This window comes from Gordionus sp. m RMFG-2023, chromosome 5 (assembly GCF_954871325.1).
Source record: "Gordionus sp. m RMFG-2023 chromosome 5, tfGorSpeb1-WG-v2, whole genome shotgun sequence".
Taxonomy (NCBI): Eukaryota; Metazoa; Nematomorpha; class Gordioida; order Chordodea; family Parachordodidae; genus Gordionus; species Gordionus sp. m RMFG-2023.
In genome coordinates this window covers 3,902,063-3,915,764 of record NC_088779.1, presented here as the reverse complement: position 1 = coordinate 3,915,764, position 13,702 = coordinate 3,902,063, and the positions used below count along the sequence as shown (strand labels likewise).

At 28.1% G+C, this 13,702-nt stretch overlaps 1 protein-coding gene and 1 long non-coding RNA gene across 2 annotated transcripts; both read right to left on the bottom strand.

Annotated features, from left to right (window-relative positions):
* Positions 1 to 1,246: 1,246 nt before the first annotated feature.
* Positions 1,247 to 1,971, bottom strand: LOC135929408 (uncharacterized). The gene is made up of 3 exons (XR_010572588.1): positions 1,644 to 1,971; positions 1,488 to 1,605; positions 1,247 to 1,449 (listed from the first exon to the last, which is right to left on the bottom strand). It is a non-coding gene; the product is annotated as an uncharacterized LOC135929408 (long non-coding RNA).
* A 3,597-nt stretch (positions 1,972 to 5,568) lies between these two features.
* Positions 5,569 to 6,164, bottom strand: LOC135929833 (uncharacterized). Its single transcript, XM_065466561.1, has 2 exons — positions 6,111 to 6,164; positions 5,569 to 6,039 (listed from the first exon to the last, which is right to left on the bottom strand). Exons 1-2 carry the CDS (start codon positions 6,162 to 6,164, stop codon positions 5,569 to 5,571), a joined length of 525 nt encoding a protein of 174 aa, XP_065322633.1.
* Positions 6,165 to 13,702: the final 7,538 nt, after the last annotated feature.

Genomic DNA, 13,702 nt, shown 5'->3' with positions numbered 1-13,702 from the left:
AAATTTTTAATAATTACTAACTTCCAAAATATCATCTCATATATTGATTTCTAAAAATTATATAAAAATGCTTACTTGACATAAGAATCATTCTTAGGAGGAAGTAATTATTATATCATAGAAATTTAAAGATGTTAAATTTGAAAGTTTTGGAGATCAAATAATATTTTTCAGAATTGTTTTTTCCTTTCTCAAAATATGGATAAAAAATAAACAAGATGTCTTTTTAAAATGATAAAAAAATCATAACAAAAGTTTCTGGTTACAATATTTTTAAAAATCAGGAGAAACATTAAATCAATAGAAAGTATGTTTTGGCATAAACTAAAGTAAAAAAATTGGGAAATTACTCCAAAAGTGGGAGATCTAGCTTAGCTACCTTGGTAAATACAAAGAGCCCCCATCACTTCTTTAATTAATGGATCTGAGGAAATTTTGGAAGTTATATAATCTAACAATCTTCAGCTAAAACTAATCAATGAGCTTTACCTACTTATATATTTAAATAATAATTCATTTACAGATAAAGAATAAATTATAATATATATTGCATAACTTATAATATATCTTTATGGAAAATAAATTATGTCAATTTGCAAATATATTACTTATCCACTCCCTCTCTTGATTGAATTTACTTTTTAGTAATTAATGCATTTTTATAACTTTATTCTAATATTGATTCAATGGGGATTTAAAATCCCTAAATTTTATATTATTTATTGAGAGTAATTTAAATTTGGACAATCTTATTTGACCAGAAATGACTTCCAGCACACAAAATACTTTTCAGATAGTTCTTGCTGAAATATTTTGTGTATTAACCATTTAAATGTGAAAAATTTATATAAAAATGAATATAAGTTAAGAGTGAATCAAAAGTTTAAGATATAATTGTATAAAATTAAGTGTGGGTAATCCAAATGTGCTGGTATACATTGGTCAAACTTATTTTCCTAATTTAAAATCTGAATCATCATGGATTCCATATCCAAATATAATATAGGCAATAATAATTATAAAATATTTATCCAGGTTATAAATATGTAATTAAAAATCTTTTTATAAAAGTTTTATACTTATAACATGGTGTTATTTTGTTCTAAATACATGCAATATGAATTCAATTTAATGATAATAGCAATAAGATATTGAGTCAAATATAAATATTATCCATTCAAAATATTCACCTTGCAAAGTTAATCAATATTTTATTATATAAAATCTAAAAAAGTATTGAATTATCAAATACTGTACAAAGCATACAATTTTTTATTTATTAAAACAATTCAAATCTATAATCATCAAAGCTCATTCGATACTAAGATTCATTTTTTTAAAAGAAACGTCATAAGCTGTTTCATGTTCTAAAATCTTTTGTTTATTAATTCTTGTCCTCATCCTTGATATATAAGCTAATGATTTTTCCATAGCTATTGGCAGTAAAATCTATAATAAAATGCATAAGTAATATATCAATTTAAAACTTTAAGCTTGTTTCAGTATTTCCGATTGAATATTCAAGATATAAAAGCATATATTGCTATGCGATGGTCTTTACAATTTATATTTATATTTAATCTTTCTTGATGCTTTGAATTTAAACTAGAAGATATGTTGGGAAAATAAATAAATTGGTGTACCTCGAATATATTCTTTCGCAACTTATCTATATTACAAATATTTTGAACTGACACTCGTTCAAAATTTTAAATCAATAGTGTGCTGAAAACATAAAATATAGCAATTTAAAATCCCCACCCCCCTTCCATTAGCGTATCTCTGTTGAATCAACAGTAGAAGGCACGCTTTTATAACGTATCACGTATCACGTAAGAAAATGTATATAATATGATATGATATATAATAAAAATATAAAACAAAAAAATATTTTTACCATTTATTTTTCCGTCCATTTTGATTTTAGAAACAATAAATTCACTATCTAAATTGCATGTAAAATTTATAAAAATAAATATTGAAAAAAATAATAACGAAAATAAAATAATATTAATTGATGAAGATACTTTCATTAAAATGTGTGTGAGAATATAAAAATAAATATAAGTTTAAATATTTTTATATGGGTTTATCATGTGAAAAAAGCAAGAATTTTTTTTCTCTTTTTAGTTTTCACCTTTTCTGGTAAGCTCCTTCAATAACTCTCTCCACTTTATGTTATTCATATATCTCGTCTATCTAATTTATACTTCTTCATATTGGCTCTAACTTTATGGCTCCATTGAAGTTTTGGACTTCGTCTTTTACGTTACCCATCTCTTCCAAACTCTCAACCTTATTTCCTATGTAGTTCATAGGCTTTCCTATTGTATGCCCATACCAATTACTTGCCATTATCTTAGTCCAGTGGCGTATCTAAGATTTTCTTATGGGGGGGGGGACTTCGCCCCCAAACCCCCTTATCTGGCCTTCGGCCAGCTTTCCCCGGGTCATGTTTTAGCTATTCCATTAAATTATTAATAATTTAATAATAATAATATTTCTATTTGTAACTATTATTTACTAATTCGTGCTAATGGATATTACAAGCCTATTTTTTATTATTTTTAGTTAGGTATATTATATTTAATAAAGTTTTCTAAATGTAAAGTTGAAATAAAGTTTAATGTCATTTTTTTTATAAAATTTGCTTTAAAAACTAGCCTCAGCTTAAATTCTCATACAATATAAGTATAATATAATTTTTTTATTGAAAATACTAATAGTAGTGTGTATAAAATATTAATGTTGTTAAACGGCTCGTTTTGAGACGGTTTTTATAAACGGCTAACTCAATATTTTCGCCAGATAAATATTAACTAAGCCTCGAAATTTCTACTATATGTCTAGACCTTTGCTCCTTCTATGAGAAAAATTTTCAGGCTTGCATAATATTTTTCTGGATAAATAACTGAGTTAGCCGTTTTTAAAAATCGGCTCAAAACGAGGCGTTTAACAATACTTATTGACTAGAAAATAATTTAAAAAACAAGTTTTTTTAAACTTCTTATCAAATACAATATTATACAAATTTTTTTATTAAATACTATAATTATAATGTGATTTTTAATTTTCGTGGGAATGTTGCCAATTCATTAAGAATTTTGTTTGTCGCAAATCTCTGTGGATATTTAACAGAGCTAACCCTTTTAGCAGATTCGGAAGTAGTACTTCATGAATATGTTTTCAACCTTTTTAAGTTGGAAAGTCCTTTCATTCGTAAATGTTATGATAGGCAAACATGGTAGAATATAAAACAACTTAAAATATTAGGAATTTGAGCCAAGGTTTTTTTACACCGATTGAGAGCATCAAATGCATGCTCAGGTAAAATAGCTAAACGTAGTAAATATTTATACCACAATTTGAATTCACTGATTAAATTTATTTCAGTATCAATATCATAGGAATAAAATTTTGCTAAATATTTAATTTTACCAATAGTGGCATTAGAAAACGAAGATGGATCTTTGGGTATTAAAACTTGAAGATTGCTAAAGACTTGTTTTTTATCTAAAAACCATACTTTTATTTGCGATAAAAAAGTATCTAAGAATGGGATGAAAGTGAATATTTTATAATATTCTTCAGTTGAGCCAATATTTATTTTACATCTCAATAATTGCCCAGGTGCTAGACGAGGTTTAATTAGTATATTATCATAAAATTTAGCCTTCAATTCAACGTCTATATAAATATTATGAAAATATTCATCTACATTCATTCTTATTGTATCTACCTGTTCATATATATTTTCCGCCAAATCAATAACCTGAACCAAATCTAAATTTGGTTTTTTTTAAATTTCTACAAAGCAATGAGCTATAGGAAAATAATTTATTGATGCAACTAGCAGCAATGATAAACTCTGATTGATCAATTGAATTCAATAATGATATCGCTTCTGACGACACATTACTTTTTTTCATGCTCAGCCTTATTTAACTTTTGTATTTCTATTTCTTCTGTTCTACAAAATCGAAGTAAAAATAATATTTAAAAAATTATAGATATTTATTAATAATTAATATTAAAAATACTTATTAATTCTAACTTACTAGTAATTTTGAATTTAATAAAAAAATTATATATAATAATAAAATAAATTACCATTTGATTTCAATCTCTTTGACTTAAAATTTTTCCATTTTATTAATATTTTTGAATAATGTTAATGTATTCACAAGGAAAGGAAATTTTAATAAAATTTATTTATAAAAAATAAGTTTTATGTTGGAAAATTGATATTTAAATATTTGTAAAATTTTGATTTTGGGGGGGGGGGGGGGGGGGGTGGGGGGGATAGGGTGGAGGGTAAAATTTTTATTAGCTTAAAATGATATTTATGAAAACTGCGATGGGGGGGGGGGGTTTCCCCTTTTCCCCCATTGGTTACTCGCCTGTCTTAGTCTTAATGGGAACTACCTTTAATCTTCCTAGTATTCTTTACTTCGCACCTTATCTTTTCTTGTTACCCCAGCAATCATCCTCAGCATTTCCATATCCATAATTTGTAGAATTCCTCTCGTCTGATTCTTTGGTTGGCCATGTTTTCGAATATAGAATAGTTGGTTGTACTATGGAACTGTTTATTTTTCCTTTCAATGAGTGGGATTCTTTTGTCAAGGAGCACTCCAGATATAGATCTCCACTTAAACTACCCTTATTTATTTTACTCTTTATCTCTTTCTCTATTATGCCGTTTGTTTGTATAATGGAGCCCAAATATTTACAGCTTTCATTTGCCGATATCTGCCATTCATTTATATCAATGCTCACTGTTTCATCTCCTCCTATCACCATATACTCCGTCTTTTCTCTATTTACTTTTAGTCCGCGCTTTTCTAGGATATTTATCCAGCTCACTAATCTTTCTTTAATTTCATCCTTGGATTCGGCAAGTATCAAAATATCATCTGCAAATATCATATTCCACGGGACTGTGTGTGGTATAGACTCTGCTAATACAGCTATTAATGTTAAGGAGAGAAGTGGGTTGAGAGCCGACCCTTGATGAACTCCTTCGGCTATTGTGAAGCATGTTGAAGTTATAGTTGTGCTAAGGACAATTGTTGTATGACCCATATACATATCCTGTATTATTCTTATATATTTTTCGGGAATTTGCGGCGTAGCGCCGACCAAATTAGTTTTCTTGGGATTCTATCAAAGGCCTTTTCTAAATCAAGAAAGACCATGTATAGCTTTTTGTTCTTTTCCCTATATTTTTCACTCATTTGCCTAATTGCGTGGATAGCATCAGTTGTTGATCTTCCAGGCATAAAGCCAAACTAAATTTTTCCTATTTCGATTATGTCTCTTAACCTTTTTTCTATTATTTTTTCGTAGAGGTTAAGACAGTGTGACATTAGTTTTATGCCCGACAATTCTGTGGATCCCCTTTATTTTTGAAGATAGGAACTAGATAGCTATACCTCCATTTTTGAGTAATCTCTTCATTTCCCAGTATTTTATTGTACAGATTTGTGAGGAGATGTATTCCATCTTTTCCTAGTGCTTTAAGGCTTTCTATTGGAATGTCATCTTGACCCATAACTTTGTTGTTTTTCATATGCTGAGACATGTGATTATTACTTGTTCTGTTATTAGTTGTACAAAATTTTGACATGGGGTGTGTTCATCTAGATGTAGTATGTGGGGATTAAAGTTGAGAAGCTCCTGAAAATATTCTTTCCATCTATTCATTATTTCTTTTTCCTTTATTATCAATTTCCAATCTTTATTTTTGATTACTTTAGGAGCTCCGTTTATATCCTTAGAATTCATTTCTCGCTGTTTGGCTAATCTGTATATTTTATTTTGCCCATCTTTGATATGTAGTTCTTCATACATGTCATCGCATACCATATCAGCCCTAGCCACCGCCTTTGTAGTTCTTCTCTTGGATTTTTTGTAATTTGTCTTGTCATCTGGGTTTTTGGATTTGTCCCATATTTTATATAGGGCATTTTTCTCCTTTATAGTAGTTTGGGCCTCTTCATTCCACCACCATAGTTCTTTGTATGATTTGTTGCCTCCCTTTGTCAAGCCGTCGTTGTGGCAATGTCTATTAATCTGAATGAAAGGTCTGTCCACATTTTTTCACTGACTTGTGAGGAATCTATTGTTTCAATGTTTCCATTGATTGCAAAGGCATCTGTCATTGTTTTTAATTTACCCCATTTAATGAATGGTTCAAGTTTTATTTTATTTTGAATGGATTTATTTGAGAATGTAAATCCATGACTAATAGCTTGTGTTGCGAGGTGATATCTTCTCCTGGGATGACTTTGCAGTTTATTACATCTTTTAATCATCTTCGAGAGATCAGCATGTAATCTATTTGTGTTTTCCTTGTACCACTATATTATTAAAAGACTGTCTTTTTTCCTATACTAGGTGTGGTAAGGTCAAAGTCTTGTGCAAATTTCAGTATATGCTTTCCTTCGTCATTTATTTTCCGTATCCAAAACCACCATGATGCCTTTTGTAGCTATCTCTTGTTTTTCCAACATGCGCATTTAAGTCACCACCTATTATTACTAGGTCCTCCTAGGAATTCCCATTACAGCTTCACAAGGATAGCTCTAAAGTCATCTTTCTCCCTTATTTGCAAAGGAGTATATACTGAAAGGATGTGTAGTATTGATTAACCAATGCAGAGTTTTATCTTCGTTAGTCTATCAGAGATCCTGTTGACTTCTATTATTGAGGAGGTTAGATTTTGACTGCTGATGATGCCGACACCATTCTTATTGCTAACAATTCCATTATAGTACAATTTATACACATCTCCAATCATTAAAGTCGTCTGACCTTTCCATTTCGTCTCTTGTACAGGGTTGCCATGTCTATCCCATCAGCAGGAGACTCCCGCAATTTTTAGTTTACACGCTGACATCTATCTCCCGCAAAACTACATTGGAAATCTCCCGCAAAAATCTACCGCAATTTTTTAATTTCTCCCGCAATGTTTTTAAAAAGTATTTTAACGTTTTTAATAAATAAATAATAATTTTGAGAGGGAGTAATTGATTATTTTTATATTTTTAAAATAAATTTTAAATATTTCGAAAAACATGTCTAATTTGTAAATTTCTTTTTATCCTCTTTTATTTTATCCAATAATAAATATACATCATTTCATTCATATAAGTCAGTATAGGGGAGTATATCGTATATCAACATCGATTGCAATACAAAAATATTCTCCAAAAATAATAAATAATACGGATGCAACTACAGCTGCGGAAATCGTATAAACCTATTATGTATTTCAACATTCAAAGAGCTATATTATCACAATGTTGGTATCTTTTTCCCATGATATTTAATGACTCTAATATAAGTGCAAACCTTACTTGGTTTTAGTACCTGAATCCTAGAGCTCAATTCTAGAAGATGAGCATCCATATGCAATTCCAACAGATGCATCTAATACGGGAAATATTAAAACATTTCCCTTGATCTTTTTCTATTTCAACTAGAATAAGAACATTCCAATAAAACTGTTACAATATTTTCCTCGGATAGTGAAAAATCCAACTATGTAGCTAACCACATAATGTAAATATAGCTGATAGGGTTATCAATGAATTGTATGTCAGCTATATGCGCTGATAATGCCTCTGTAAATTTTGGCAAAAACCAAAGTGTATTTACCTAATTGAGGCAGCACAATAATGAATTAATAACAATTGGCTGTATATGCCATATACAACATTATTCTTGCAAGAAGGCAATAAATGTACTATCTATGGATGTCGAAATAATTGTGATGAAATGTTTTAACGAATTTAGTTCATCAACTAAAAGAATTAATGAATTAAAAGAGTTGGTAGAGTGATCTGACTTGGAATGGTGTGAGTTTTTGCGATATGTACCTATCAGGTGGTTTTCATTAATACTTGCTATCGATAGAATTTTAAAATTTTACAAACCCTTAAAAAAATACTTTTTAAATAAAGATTTTATAAGCTGTCCTAAAATTTTGAAAAATTGGATTATGAAATGGCAGAAGCATATTTGGGATTAGTCTCACATGTAGGAAATCTATTTCATGGTTAATATTTAGTTGTAATCAGAATATTCTTTATTAATAAAGATTCACAAAATCATGCTACAGCTCTGTTCATCTCTAGAGTTAAAAATTGATAATAAATTTTATGGCGCTATTGCTAAAAATATTATATTAAAATGTTCAAATAATACTCTAATTAATACATTTTAAATGAAGCAGAAGCAGATATTTTTATTAAGACAATTTTAGAAAATTTACAATCAAAATTTTTAACAACTCTATTTACACATGTATAAATATGACCTCGGAACAGAAACCATCAATTGATGGTTTTTGTAATAAATATATTTAAAATACTGAAAAACATTGATGTCTTGTTTGAGGAGATTGTTTTTCTCTCTATTTTTTTATGATTAGCCAGAATACTTAAAGCTAGATGGTCTAAAAGTAGAGGAGAAATGGGTTGAATTTTTTCGTAATAACAATAAATCCCCATGCTTGGAAAAAATATGCGAGTGTCTTCTCCTTACCTCATTCTAATGCCTCATCCGAGCGCATTTTTAGCCTGATGAGGACTGCCCGGAAAAAGGAGAGAAATCGGATTGCTTTAACAACATTAGAGGCCGAGCTAATGGTTAAACATATTTATAATATGTCATGCCATGAATTTTAAAAATATCTCACTAACGACGGTAAACGTTTAGTTCCATTATTTAAATCTCAAATAAAATATAATTGACATTATAACTATTTAATTTTCCACATTTTTTTTATATTTTAAAAATCTTATTTATACATTCGCATAACATAAATATATTTTTTACATTGTAAATCAAAAATAGAGAGCATTACAATCTCCTCAGAAAAGACATCAATGTCTATCGGTATTTTTTAAATATATTTTAATATAGTTTTATCAATGGCGCCATAAAATTTATTGTCAATTTTTAACTGTAAAGAAGAACACATCTGCAGCATAATTTTGGGAATCTTTGTTAAGATTCTTTGATTGCAATTGCACATCAACAGCATGTAGTAGATTTCCTACATGTGAAATCAATCCTAAATACACCTCTGCCATTCATTATTGAAAAGAATTTTCGAAATGTTAGGACATCTTTTATAATCTTTATTTAAGAAATATATTTTTAAAGGTTTATAAAATTTTAGGAATATATCGATGGCGGATATTATTAATATATCGCAACCAACATTGTGCTGACTCAATTCTGTAAATACACTCTGGTTTTTTCCAAATTCACTGAGGCATTATCAGATCAGAAAGCTGACATGCAATTTATTGATAATCCCGAATCTGCTATATTTACCATTATATGGTTAACTATGCCTTTGGATTTTTCACTATTTAAGGGGAAAAAATTTAATCGTTTCCTTGAAACGTCCTTAATTTTGTTAAAATAGCAGAGGATCAAGGTAAATATTTTAATATTTCCCTTATTAGATGCATCTGTTAGAATTGCATATGTATGCCCATCTTTCAAATCGTCAAGAATTGACCTCCTAAATTCAGATTCCAAAACATTAATGGTATATTTGCTCATTTTTGTTCTACAAGTAAAGTTTTCATTTATCTTGGAGTCGTTAAATATTATGTGGAAAGATTCTACGCACATTGTAATGATAAGTAGCTCTGTGAATGTTGTACTACAAGATAAGTAATTACAATTGCTGCAACTGTAGTTGCATCTGTATTATTTCTTATTTTTGGAGAATATTTTTGTTTTGCAATGGATGTAGATACACTCTCCTGCACTGATTATAATAATGCGATTGAACAATAATAAATAAAATAATTATCATTGAAATGAGTATAATATTACCTTATTATGTATTTAAACGTGATACGTGATAATTAAGCGCCTATCCCTATAATGTTATACACACACAAGGTAGATTTCCAATTGCGGATGTTTTGCGGAACATTCGCATAAAATATATTTTTTACATTAAATCGTTTGTTTTTTTTATAAAATCTTATCTTGTTTACATTCTTTTATATTTAAAAAGGATCGTTGGTTATTTTATAAATTAATATATTTTAATAAATCAAGATGTTATTTTATTTTGAAAAATAGTTACCGACTGTATTTATATAAACTAATTATAAAAAATAATAGGCGGATAATTAAGTCAATTCAAAATACCGGCCGAAGGCCCTCAAAAATTTTTTGTTGACAACTTTTATATTTCTACTGCAATTTTCATATTACTCCCGCAAAATACCAAATTTATCCCGCAATTTAAAAATTATGACCTGGCAACCCTGCTCTAGTACGTACGCTATATCAACTTTTCTCTTGTTCAACATTGATGCCAATTCTCTCGTCTTACATTTAAGTGTCTCAATATTCAAACTTACTAACCTTGGCTTCTTTGCTTTGACCTTTATTTTACTTTTCGCTGCGCGTAGCTTGGAGGGTACGCCCTAGCTTTCATATTTTCAAAAAAGGTAAGAATTTAATAGAAAAAAAAATAACTTTAGGTAAACCAGATGGAAATGTGATGAACATAAGTTATTAATTATATATATATATATATTTAGATGGTCATAAAAATAAAGCTTTTATTTTATTAATACTACTAACATCAACACCAACAGAAAAATTGATATCTAAAATAAATCCTTGTCCTGCCCCATAAAGTAATCAAATATATGCGCAATTGGCAGGTATAGACTTACATTTGCCCAACTCTTTTTATATCAAGATATAGAGTTTAAAAGACAGTTCATCGGATTTTAACTACAAATATTTTAATATCGATTTTGGTTGTATTCATATAAAAATTTCCTTAAAATAGAACTTTGGCATCTTCGGCTAAATTCAAAAATTTTATGTTGTAATCTTCATAATAATAAACGAGAAAATCAATAATAAAAGGTGTTTTATGCTTTTTATTATAATAATATTATATCCTTTATGAAAAGAACGAAGGAAAGATTTACCTGCGAGTAAGTAAAAATATATTTTATTATTATTAACTAACTTCTTTTTCTCTTTATACACATGCTATATATATACTATATAAAATTATAATATATATGATTAAACAAAAAACAAAAAGTAAGGTTACGAAAAATAAAAAGTAATATAAGTTGAATTTGAATTCATAACAATAAATAAAAATATTATTTGAATAAATATAATGAATGTACGTTATATAAATAAAATATATTACTATTCAATAACCAATATTTTAATTTATTAATTCCTATAATGTACACTTTAATATTCATATGGTTGTATCAGCATAATTATTGGTATTATTTCTTGTTATAATATTGCTTCTATATATAGTAGCCCATTCTATATTCTTTGCAAACAAATTCAATCAATATTTACAATATTATGGTTAGTATGTTTCTTTTTTCATGGGCTTTTTGTAATATTTCCTATTTTCTGCATAAAGGAATTAACATTTTTGTCATAAAAGCTAAAGGGTATTAAAATGATAATTAAATAATTAAGAAAGATTAAAAATTTACATTATTTCTATATTCCTGTGGGTAGTGCTCCCTGAAAAGAGAAAACACATTCTTATAACTTTCCATGGAATATACCTTTAGCAAAAAAATGGCACCTGTTTTAGTTGCAATAAGCATTAGTGTGATAGTAGAATTGTCACTATCACAACAAGACGTGAAATCCACAAATATTATCTCCTTGGAAGATAGCAACTCTTGTGCTCTCATCGTGATAGGAGTTATTAACATAACCCCTCATATGAATTCTTCCCATATATATTTTTACTAATTAAAATATGTAATTTATTCATATATATTTCATACTTTTATCTTCCAATTCAATCTTCCTTTTTTATAATGAAAATCAATAGACGAACCAAATTTTTAAGTATACCATACATCATAAATGTGTTTAATTTATCTGGATTTTCGTTTAATGGAGGCATTAGCTCTGCAAACTAAACTTGATGGTGGAGCTTTCTGATTTATTCTCTCAAAAACAGACACTCCCTGTTCAAAGATCTTTATACATTTTTCTTTTGTCTATAAATATATATGTGAAAATTACTAAATCATTAACTCTAAGCTGTCTTAATGAATCTGCATTATGAATGATGATTATGTTGGAATTGTAATGTTGCGATGATCAATTGCCTTTATAACAACATTGATAAAAGCTAGGTAGTTTGAATTTGGAAGCTATTATTTTCTTTGTTAAGTGAATTTAGGTGACATTTCCCAGACATATTTTAATAACATGATGAATTAGAGGGCAATAGCAAATATTTTATTTATGTATGTACTTTTTAGGTTTTAAAAAACGGCATAGAATCCAAGCAGTATTTTCTTTTAGCCTATTATGTGAAACAAAACTTTCTGCTTCTTATGGACTTGAGATATTTGTTATTATGATAACTAAATCTTATTCTATTGATTGAGAAATAATTTCCCTACCAAAATCTGATAGAATATCCATAATCTAGATCAGGGGTATCACCAGCACAATTAAAAATTTTGTCAGATGTGTGCATATTTTTAATATCATCTAAATGTTTATTTTTAAAACTTTTTGGTGATACGAATATTTAGAATTACCTCAATTATTATATTGTATCGGATATCTTATACAAAATTTTCATATTTAGAACATTCCTGTTAATATAATAATTTAATACTTATCATACAATGCTTTAAATGCTACTAATATTTTAATTTTTCAAGCTTTCTCCTGGTTTGTCATATTACTTAAAGCTGGCTGACTAAATTTCTAAAAAAGTAGGGGTAATTAAACTTTTAAGCAGGGATGCGAACCCGGGAAAAATTTTAAACGGGTTCGGTTCGGGTAGGTTTAAGGAAAAATTTTTGAACTCGGGTTTGGTTACGGGTTCCGCTCGGATTTAAGAATTATTGAATTGATAAAATAAATTATATATCATAAATAAAAAACTAGACATAAATTTGGTAAAAATAAGGCAAAATATATTTAAAAATAAAAAATACAAAGCATGGTCATGTATAAGGTTTAAAAATTTTATTTAGACGTATTAGCATAATATCTTCCAAGAATCGTTGTTCATCCTCGATCTATGTAATGAAAGAATGAATTTCAAATGTGAATAAGATCTTTCAACGTTTACTTATATTAACTATATTTATATAAAAATATTATAAATAAACTTGGCTTGCAGGCACAGCAAATAGGATTTTGGATAAAATATATAAATTAAGGTGCTCCAGCTTAGCAGACTCACAAAAATGAAAAATATTTTCCTTCTGATCTAATCATTTAAAATCGCTAAATCCAGTAATTATCGTTCCAATGCTTTTATATGCAATCGTTTGGCCCTTTTTTGAGTATTATATCCTGACTCTATTTAAGTTGTTTCAATTTCTCTAGACCATTTGGATCAATAACATCAAAACTATTATCATTAGATAAATAAATTACGATCATTTATAATGTTATCTTTGTAAATACAAGTCCAAAATTTCTTTTTAATAATTTCCTGATTGAAATATATTACAATTTTATTAATTTCTATAAATGTGATATTCATAAATATTATTTGAATCATCAACGCAGGTAGGAGCTAGATACTTAAGGCATTATAATTGAAAATTCAGAATTAGCGCAAGAATATTTCCACCAAAGTTGGCGAAAATTTGTTATGAGGGAGATAAATGGGGCCGGGTTTGCT

Coding starts and splice junctions, on each gene's coding strand:
- LOC135929833 (XM_065466561.1), bottom strand. CDS start 6,164: ATGACAGATGCCTTTGCAATCAATGGAAACATTGAAACAATAGATTCC. Junction 6,040..6,110: donor AAACAATAGATTCCTCACAA/GTCAGTGAAAAA, acceptor GGCTTGACAAAG/GGAGGCAACAAATCATACAA.